At 51.4% G+C, this 10257-nt stretch overlaps 1 protein-coding gene across 2 annotated transcripts; it reads left to right on the top strand.

The window, feature by feature from the left end:
• The first annotated feature begins 671 nt into the window (after positions 1-671).
• HLX (H2.0 like homeobox) lies at positions 672-9731 on the top strand. 2 transcript variants are annotated; one of them, XM_069608598.1, is made up of 4 exons: positions 672-1391; positions 4108-4287; positions 4912-5096; positions 8885-9731. In XM_069608598.1, exons 1-4 carry the CDS (start codon positions 971-973, stop codon positions 9221-9223), a joined length of 1125 nt encoding a protein of 374 aa, XP_069464699.1. In that variant the 5' UTR covers positions 672-970; the 3' UTR covers positions 9224-9731. The 2 variants fall into 2 exon arrangements, with proteins under 2 accessions (XP_069464699.1, XP_069464700.1); XM_069608599.1 differs by lacking the exon at positions 4108-4287 and having other exon boundaries at positions 701-1391.
• Positions 9732-10257: the final 526 nt, after the last annotated feature.

Consider the following 10257-nt stretch of genomic DNA (forward strand, 5'->3'; position numbering starts at 1 on the left):
AAGAAGAAGACGAAGAAGAAAACGAAATAGTGATAGTAATAATAATAATAATACAAGATGTTAAGATGGTAAACTGGTTCTGTTACATAGTAATAATGACAATACAAAATATAAACCAATTAGACTACTGGTTATAAGCAATAGTAATGTAACCATTTCAATTCAACTACTATTTAAACGGGTTGAGATATCGGGAAGGGGCAATCATTGGTTAATGAGCGCTCTAGCTGCCGTGACTTGGGCCACCCACCAATGTCCTTTTTATTCATTATTTCAGCCCCTAATTCTCGGGTATGCCTCCTGCTGGGCAGCGGGGTGCCGTTTCAATGCACTTTGCTTTTCCTCCCGGGTGTATCGTCGTGTGCAGGGAAAGGAATGCAGGGTTCTGCGTCAGTATGGGCGTCTTCGCATTTGATATACAGTAATTTGGGTATTATTTACATGTGTGTGTTTGGGCCGTGCTGTTTTGACATATCTTCTAAAAATAAACAAGCCCCTCCGTTCCCCCGCCCGGGCATGGAGGATAATGAGCAGGAGGCGGACCACCCTGGGGTGCTGAAAAGTGCTAGGAAATCCTCAGGAGACACCAGCTGGGGCTAGGGGGCGTGGCCTCAGACTGCCCCTCCCCGCTCCGGCCCGAGGACGTCACGCCCCGTCCGAGCCCTTTCGGCACTGTACACGGCTGCCCGTTGTGACTCACTGGCTGGCCGACCAATCAGCGGCGCGGGATCGAGGAGTGCTAGAGTCGGGCCAGCTGCCCGAGTGCGGAGAGTTTCCACAGAGTCCTCACTGCACGGGCCAGAGGGGAGAGGGAGAGTGCGCGCTATCCCCGAGACTGGGCTGAGATTGCGGCGGATTTTGCGCTAACTTCCCGCTGGTGCGCACATTCCCCCGGGTCAAAGACTGAGAAGGCGCAGTATCGACGAACCAGCCCAGAACTTTTTGACCCAGGGCAGTAAAGACCCGTGCCATGTACACCACGGCGGCCGGGCTGGCCCCCTTCTACGCATCCTCATTCAGCCTGTGGTCAGCGTACTGCTCGGGGGCGGCGGTGTACCCCGCCCTGGACAGCGCCAAGAAGCCTTCCTTTTGCATCGCGGACATTCTGCACCACCGGCAGCCGGGCGCTGAGGAGAGCCTGCAGCCGGGCCCCTCGCACCTGCAGGCCGCCTCTCCGCTGAGGCCCACGCCCGTGGACCCCTACAGCCCCCGGCTATCCCCGCTCTCCTCCTACCACCAGCACCCGCGGGTGCGTTGCGGCTCCCCCGGCGGGCGCTACTCTCTGGGCTGCGCCCAGCCCGCCCCAGCCAGCAAAGACCTCAAGTTCGGCATCGACCGCATCCTGTCCTCGGAGTTTGATCCCAAAGTGAGGGAAGGCAACACCCTGAGAGGTAGGTCCTGGCGCGGCCCTTTGCGAGCCTTCCTTGTATTATTCCACACGGCACGCACACGCCACGCACATCACAGAGGCCTCCGGCATGCACGCGCTAGCGTTTAGAGCCACACAAAACGGGGGTGTTAGGTGCCCCTCCTTATGCAGCTCGGGATATGTAAACCAGGGGAATGGTCTGTACAGCACATACGTTTTAGCACGTCTAACGGAAATTCTGGTCGAACTGTCTCGGGAGGATAGCTCAGGGGTACCGTGCTCTCCCTGGAAGCAAGACGACACGGAGCAACACAAGTTCCATCCACGGGTCCGCGCTTAGAATCCTCTGGGTATTAAGCACGTGATAAATAACATATCATAATTAAAATTTCCATTTGAAATGTATTTGCCCCACTGGCCACCAATTTCCAAGGGGATATTTTTATGGGAAAACAAGGGGGTCCGAATCTATACAAGGAGGAACCCGTTCTGGGATAAGCAACACGCAGGCCGTCTGGGGAGTGATGCCGGTTATAAGTTACACACAGTGGAGTGTCACTGCGCAGGAACATGTGTGTGTACGTTCAGGCGGTCTGATTTCTCCCTGACGGGGCTATCAAGCCGGCCAGGGTGATATGTACGCGGCGAGGTCTGTCTCCTCTTTGCCCCCCACACCCAGTACGAAGGTGCCCCCTCACTCTCCTCTGATAATCCGAGCCGGCTGTCTCAGAAGCGGGCCCCTGTGAAGTCAGAGCTGGGGGAATTGTCCCTTTCGGTCCCACGGGCATTGATTCTAGTCGCCCCACCGCAGGGCCTGGCGCACCACCTACAGGCCCCGGGGGCGGCCCACACTGGCCGCATCTGTATGCACAGATCTACGGGTGCTGAGGCAAACACTGGTTACATCTAAACACCAACTGCAGCCATTAGACCGCGAAGCAGATAATGGCTTGTTATTGAGGAGTGCACCGCGCGCCGCTAGTAACCAGGATAGTCACGATGCCTTGCACCGATACACAGCAGTATTCCGGGTGTCTAGCGTTACAAAGAACTTAGGTGCTTGTATTGCTTTATTAAAAAGAAGTAACCCCACTATAAGTACACCTTATTGTTCAATGAATGACCCAAACGACTTGAAACTGGACATATTGGGCCCAGTTCATGAATATTTGCACAGTTCAAAGTGACTTTGCAATGCCCACACAAACCCTGATTCATGGAACCCCCTAAAGTGTATTTTTGCCGTGCAAAGTCCGGGCAAAGTCATCACATAGTCCTTTTTGCAGTACAAAATGACTTTGCCCGGACAAAATACACTTTGCACGGTTCCATGAATCAGGGGTTTTGTCGTCAGTGCAAAGTCACTTTTCAGCAGTGCAAATTCATTCTCAACCAGGCACATAGTCCATGAATCGGGCCCATAGACTGGTCTACCTGCACACGGTCCTAATCCCAGTTGGCACCAAGAGCAGGGGTGCGTTGCAAATGACGCACACATGTATGTTCTAATGGTGTTTTCTGCACTAAATTACAGAAATGTTGCACAGGTGCGAGTGCAAATGTGGGTGGCTTTAGCGCTAGGGAAACAGATGCGCTAGGGAAACAGATATCGAGCGGAAAAACGCGCTGCGAATCAGGCCCTGCGCATCTTTCCACCAGAGCAGTGTTTCACCTCCTTCTAGCAGGGAACATTGCCCTTCTGCAAACAAGCATGGGCAGAATCCGCTCTATGTTGCTGTGCTTACCATCGGTGCAGGGCCTGATTCACTGCACGTTTTCCTATGGGATTGCACCACTGTGAAACGCGTCTGCGAATCAGGCCCTTAAACATACTCTAATGCAAACCCACATTCTTTCAATGTATTTTTGCTCCAGGGGCACCAGGGCAAACGTCGCCTTGGCGCAAAAATCCATTAGAACAGTTGTTTGCACTACGGCCCTTTTACCCAGTGCTCATTGCACCTGCGCACATGCAATATTTCTGTAATAGAACTCTAGTCTCTGGATTGCATACATGCCACTGACATTTGCCCCAATTTACAAGTGCAAAACATGGCATGGAACTGAGTGACCGGTGCAGAAACGGGTGGGCCCGATTCATGGAATTTTTTGCACGGTTCAAAGTGACAATTGCGCTGCTGAAAAGTGACTTTGCACTGCCGACACAAACCTGCTTCTTGGAACTTTGCAAAGTGTATTTTTGCAGTGCAAAGTCTGTGCAAAGTAATTTTGTCCTGCAAAAATAACTATGCACGGACATTACACTGCACACATACACGTTGCACAGTTCCATGAATCATGGTTTGTGTCAGCAGTGCAAAGCCACTTTTCAGCAGTGCAAAGTCACTTTTCAGCAGTGCAATTGTCACTGTGAACCGTGCAAAAAAATTCCATGAGTTGGGCCTGTGACATGCCGCATTTTGCCCTTTCTGGTCTTTGTATATATCTGCGATAATCTGCCAATCCTAGTGCACACCTGCCAGTCATCGGTGCAAATTACGTGATCCAGCCCTGTGTTTCTCGCCCCGGTGTATGTTCTGCTCTAGTGCTAACACCGCGTAAAGCTGCACTCGCACCTGTGCAAGTTACTGTAGTGCAGCGCCTGGCGCCTAAATCCGCACCTCAGCGCTACATGCTGCACCATCGCTAAGAGAGGCGCACACAGTGCTCGGCTGTTTGAGGCGTGGGATGTTGACTGACCATATATAACAGCGCTCTCCTTGTTTCTGTGACCGCAGATCTGACCTCCTTAATAACTGCAAGCCGACAGACCGGGGCGCACGCCCCCCACTTGCAGCCTTCCGCCGGCCAGTTCTTCGCAGCGCTAGAGCCCGGTCCCGAGGCCTCCTCCGTCCTGGGCCCCCTGCACGCACATCCACGGAGCGCAGCGCAGCAGCAGTTCCAGGACACCTTTCCAGGTACTGCCCCCTCCCTGTGTGCCGCCCCCCCACCCCTGACAGTGGCGGCCGAGGCAGAAAAGTGCACAAGGACAGTCTACCCTTTAGATCTAGATACCAATTGAAATGATTAAAGACATTGCACCATTCACACCCGCATTATAAAGCAGGCGTGTGCTGTGTTGGAGAAATGTGTCAGACGCACACCTGGTATACGGCCTACACACTCCATCCGTTTAAGTGGCATATTTAAGGGGGTTGAGGGCAAGGGTGTATATATATATATATATATATATATATATATATATATATATATATATATATATATAGGTTTCAAGCTAGAGGCGGGAGGGGCGTACACGGGGGTCTGCAGGTCTTGCCCACAAAACTTAAGTGAAAAAAATGCAAAGAAGCGGCTACCGTGGTGAGTTGTGCCAGCTCCGCACACCTGGCAGAACAGCTACTGCACGAGGCAATCACGTGTTTCGTTGCCAGTTTTCGGTTCTGATTTCTTTGTAGACACAATAAGCCGACCATGCACACGCACAGAAGGTGTGCTCGTCCGCCTTGTTCTTAATTGTTTGGGGTGTGGGTGTTCACATGGCCTTTGCGTGTCTGCCTCACCTGCCCCTTTCTGCTCCCCAGGGCCCTATGCGGTGCTCACCAAGGACACGATGCCTCAGACCTACAAGCGGAAGCGCTCCTGGTCCCGCGCGGTCTTCTCCAACCTGCAGCGCAAAGGCCTGGAGAAGCGCTTCGAGATCCAGAAGTACGTCACCAAGCCGGACCGGAAGCAGCTGGCCGCCATGTTGGGGCTCACCGATGCCCAGGTGAGGCGCGCTGGGACGATGCCCCCCCCCTGTGTGTTGCTGGGTGCAAAAGTGATGATGGGCCGTGTACACATTTAGGGGGACACTGGAAGCAGTGCCGAAATAAAGACCACCCTATATTGTTGACTGCTAGCCCCCGGCCGTAAGTCTGGGCCAAAAAAGTCTAATATCATTAAAGGATGATTTGTTGAGTCTTAAAAGACCACATTAGTTTGGCCATCGGTTGTGTCTAGTACTAGCGATGTATTGGTGGGTTAAGCGCTCGCCACTGCCAGGGTAGCACGTATGAACGCAACCCGTTCAGATCGAATCCGGCATGTTTCACTCAGCCCTTCACCCATCCCAGGGTGATACCATTGAGTACCAATAAAACGCTGTAATAATACAGCCTTATGGGGGGGCATTATTATGGCATAATGACCTTACCACATATCACGGCACGGCGTGAAGCTGAGGACCGTGCATTGGGGCAGGGTCACTGTCCAAAGTGAGAACTACCCCCTCCCAAGCTCTACAAGGCTTTTAGCGCCCAGTGGTAATTCAAACACATATTTGGGGGTTTGAGTGGTGAGGAAAACATGTTTTAGTTTGGTAGTAACTAATAGCAAACGGAGTCAGTACATTAATTGAGGTTTTATTTTGTAGTATTTAAATAACAAGGTTGTCTTGGTAACTTGAGCATTTTAATTGCAAAGTTGTTTGAACGTGAACGGGTTTAACATAAACATGCACTCGGAGAATGTAGAAGTAAACGGTTTCTCTGGACAAAGAAAAGGCGCGTTCCCACATGTTAACTTTCTCTTGGGTGCGCTGAATAGAATGGTGCAGAGAAGGAGAATTTCTCCTCGAGAGGAACGGGCCTAATTCACCGACGCGTTTTATAATGGCAAACCCCCGTTGGAAAACGCTCGGTGAATCGGGCCCGTCTTGTTGAAAGGACTCGCACCTGGGAATTTCATTGTTGTTTCCCCGCCTGCCTTTGAAGTGAGAATGTTCAAAATACAGTGCATTGCAGTAGATACTGACTGCACCCCGCACTTTCTGATGGGCTGAGCCTCCCCCCATTAGCGCCCCTATTCCAACGCTTAGGAATGGGGGCACTCACCCTGCCATTGCAGGTGAAGCGTCAGGGAGATGCGCCCAAGGGAAAACAGCCGCCGCTCCTAACAGGTGGTGGCGGGGTTTAATCTGATAGAACATTTGGTGTGTTTTTTTTTTATTTTTTATGTAACGACTAGTGTCCACTGCTATTTTCCTTTGCGCACCTATATCACGATGTCGAACCCCTCACAGGCCCCGATTCATGGAATTATTTGCACTGTGCAAAGTGACTTGTCAAGTAACAAACACGTCGATTCATGGAACAACGCAAACTACTGCACTTTCCACTTCTGCACCCTGATTCATGGAGCAATGCACAGTGTATCGTTGCGGTGCAATGTGACTTTTCACTGTTCCATGAATCAGTGTAAAGTTTGTTGGAAGTGCAAAGTCCCTTTGCCCCCTTGAAAAGTCACTTTGCACCATGCAAATCATTCCATGAATCGCAGTGTGCATGCACTCGGACACACTGGAACCCACGTTTAACTGCACTAAAATTGTAGACACGGAAGTTTAACTGCACTAACATTGTAGACATGGAAATCTTTGACCGTTGCTTTCCCAACTAGAACGCTGGGCCAGCTTCCAGTTGTGGGTGGTGTAGGTTTTGGGGAGTTTGGAATCAAACCCAAAACACTGTCTACCGATCTTCGTTAGAATGCCAGTGACGTGCTCTCGGCGTCAGCTGTGCACACCTGCCAATGTCTTTGGCCGTTCACTGGGGCCTGGGAATTCCGCACCGAATTCTTAGAAGGGGCGCTGCAGTGTTTTAAATTCGCTCTCTCAGAAGTTAGCGGGTTGAACTTTTTTTTTAATACAGCACTTCTAGTGGATTTCTCCCACCTTCTCCGCAGTTTTAATAGTACATATTCTATGAACCGCATTTAATGACACCAGCCCCACCCAGAGCACGCCACGCACCCAGCCCCTGGCACGCACCTTTAGCCGATTAACGTGAAAAGATGGCCGGTCGCTGCGAAGCCAAAACTCGGGCATTTTAGGCGCTGCATTTATCAACACGTCAATGTTTTTTTTTTAGCAAGCCATTGTTTCAAATATTTTAGAGAATTATCACAGAACATGATTGTGATTAATATAATTGTATGATACATATGTTCAGAAGAACGGTGCTATTGTACTCTCACCAAACGAGCAGTTGCGTTTTTACAGATCAGATTTTTTTTAGAGAAATTACATTAGAGCTCTTTTTATATATTGATCAGAATCGTGCTGCGGGATTAGGAAGACATAATTCAGCCATATACTGAGCAATATACTGATTAACCGGTATTTCAGGCGAATACTACTGCAACAGGGCAATCAATAGGACGTCACAGGCCCCTTTTCCAACCTTGCCAAAGCATCCTGTTTATTTTGGAAGATGTGGCAACTTGTACAATAACCACAGCCCGAAAGACCGCGAGAACCCGCTGCTCGGCCTTTCCTTTCTAGCTGCATCGGGGGCTTGCGCAACGGAGCGGGGCTGTTGCGGAAGCGAAATCAAGGCTTCTCAGAGCGAGTTCTGCAACGGTCACAGAGGATGCCTGGCCCGCCGGGCCCCGGCCTGCTCTCCAAAGATGCGCTGCGCACTGGACACTGCTGCGCAGAGAAGAGAACAGGAGACAGTACTCATGGCAGGAGCCGTAATGAGCACGGCAGATATTGCTCCCAACCTCTCTCCATGCAGCTCGCGGCCCTTGAGAGAGTCCTGCACCACTTCCCCGAGAGTCTCACACTGATGTCCCGAAAAGAAGACGCCGCTATGGTGCGCACTTTACTTTCAATAAGCACAAGCGATCCCGACCTGCGCAACATGCTTGCCTAAGATGCGCCCATCACCAGACAGCACAGGTGTTTGGGGGGCCCTCTGGTCTCTACTGTGTGGGGCACTGTGCTCTGCAGAGATGCGGGCGCTACCCCCACCGGGCCCCCACCAAAGGCGCTCGCAACCCCAGGCACACAGAGCGCTGGATGCTCCTGCGCTCTTCTTGGAGGCGGCATTTGGTGGTCTGCTCCTCTCTAGTAGAGCGCCTCTATTCCCCCAGTGAGCCAGGTCTGCTGGTTACTTACAGGGTACATCACGCCCGCGCCTGCGCGTGGTCGCCGCTTATCTTTGATCGCGCGGTTCACACCGCAGCGACCGTATTTCGTTTGAGGATTTCAAATCAGATCTCTCTAATACAACAACGGTTTAGTGTGTCTTAAAAAAATCTTTTAAATTGTCGCACGTTATGTTGTGCTTGATTTTTGTTACTTTGCAATTCAAAAACATCTCTAGCTAATGCACACCCTTGCATAGTTCAACTTATGCCATTTTGCAAATATAATAAACAATACATTGGAGGTTTGTTTAGTGCTTCAAGGCAGGTTCTTCAAGCTTCTAAGCGCTGTAATATTAACTCTAACTCTTACTACAGCACCATCAACACCCTCAACCCAAGACCCCATCCTTTCTGTGCGTGTAAAGGCATGGTACGCTAGGGGAATTCTGCTGTCGTTGTGGCAGGGCAGTTCAGAAGTCAGTATGGACAGAATGTACAATGATTTCCGTAAATATGCACCCTTAAGTGGGTGGCTATCGGCCTTGCTAGCTAGCGCCATTCTGACGCTTGATGAAATGCGTGCGTGTGTGTTTTTTTCTCTGTTTGTGCTCCGTCTAATGGTTTGCTGCTGTCTCCTTGGCTCAGGTGAAAGTCTGGTTCCAGAACCGGCGCATGAAGTGGAGGCACTCCAAGGAGGCGCAGGCGCAGAAGGAGAAGGAGAAGGAGGACGAGGCCGAGCAGCCCGAGGCCTGCCCCGGCCAGGTGGACGCGCCACGGGAGCACAGCCCGAGCAGGTCCGAGGCAGACAGCGACAGCAGCGACTCCGAGTCCCTGGACATGGCCCCGAGTGACAGCGAAAGGACTGAGGCGAGCAGCGAGCTGCACCAGGCCAGCGTCATCAAGTGCCCCCCGGTGTCCGAGCTGTGCACACCGCAGCCCCCCGTGCTCTGCTCCGAGCGCCGGACCTCGCAAACGCCCCTCTGAGCCCCTGCCCCTCTAGACTCACACACTGCTAATTTATATGACAATAGGACGAATGCTGGGTGCAGGCGCACGCCGCGAAACCAGCAGCACCCCAGCGCCCAGCGCCACAGACTTCAGTGACACGGGCAGGGGAAGCAAAGGATGGGCGCCTGGCACGGGCCTCGTGCCACCCACCCCTGGAGAAGGGGCAGAGCCAACAGGCCGCCTGGGGCCGCCATGGACCAACCGGTTCACATCACACAAAGGACATAGTGCTTGACGTGCCTTGACTCCAGGCGCTCTTTGGCTTCTGCTCCCAGACATGTCCTTATGCTCCTGCCAGGCCCCAGTATATGCCCGCAGTGACCCTCCCCCGCCTCCCAGGGACTGACGTCAAGGCCTTAAATAATGTGAAAGTGTTGAGGAAAGCGAAACCAGTGGATTGCATTAAGTGCCTCTGTATAACCAGGCCAGGATAACTGCACTGAACATCATGTAAATAAATAAAAAAAGGTTTATTATGGTTTGTACACAAGTCTTAAGGTCTCATGTTCCGGTATCAAGTTAACATTTAGTTTTAATCTGTGATCTACCGTTGCCAAGGTAAAACAGCCATTTGCACTCCGCCCGCGCCCCCTCCCGGGTGGCGGGGGGGGGGGGGAGGGAGGCTGCCTGAGTATTATTGTGAAATGTGCTCACATAGGCCTGGGCTCACCAGCCTTTACATTGCACACTCTCGCCAGGTATTCTGGGTATCTGCAGGGAGCACGCGCCGCTTCAGCGCACATTTACATACATGGAATTTTAAGGACGATGATTTGCATCATTTTTGGTTGTTCCGACTGGATGCAAGCTCAGCACTAAATTCATCTTATCTAATATTTATTTGATCAAACATGTTATAATTGATCAGGTTTGCTTGTTTTTTATTCAGTGCTGTATACTCCAATTTAACAGTACACAATGTAGCAGTCCTGGGTGATGTCAGAAATCAATGAGTGTGGTAAGTTACTTGATGGTAGGTGACTTAGTTGTCTTTCTTTTCCTAGGGGGGA

The sequence above is a fragment of the Ambystoma mexicanum genome, chromosome 4q (genome assembly GCF_040938575.1).
Source record: "Ambystoma mexicanum isolate Mex_15411 chromosome 4q, UKY_AmexF1_1, whole genome shotgun sequence".
Lineage (NCBI taxonomy): Eukaryota > Metazoa > Chordata > Amphibia > Caudata > Ambystomatidae > Ambystoma > Ambystoma mexicanum.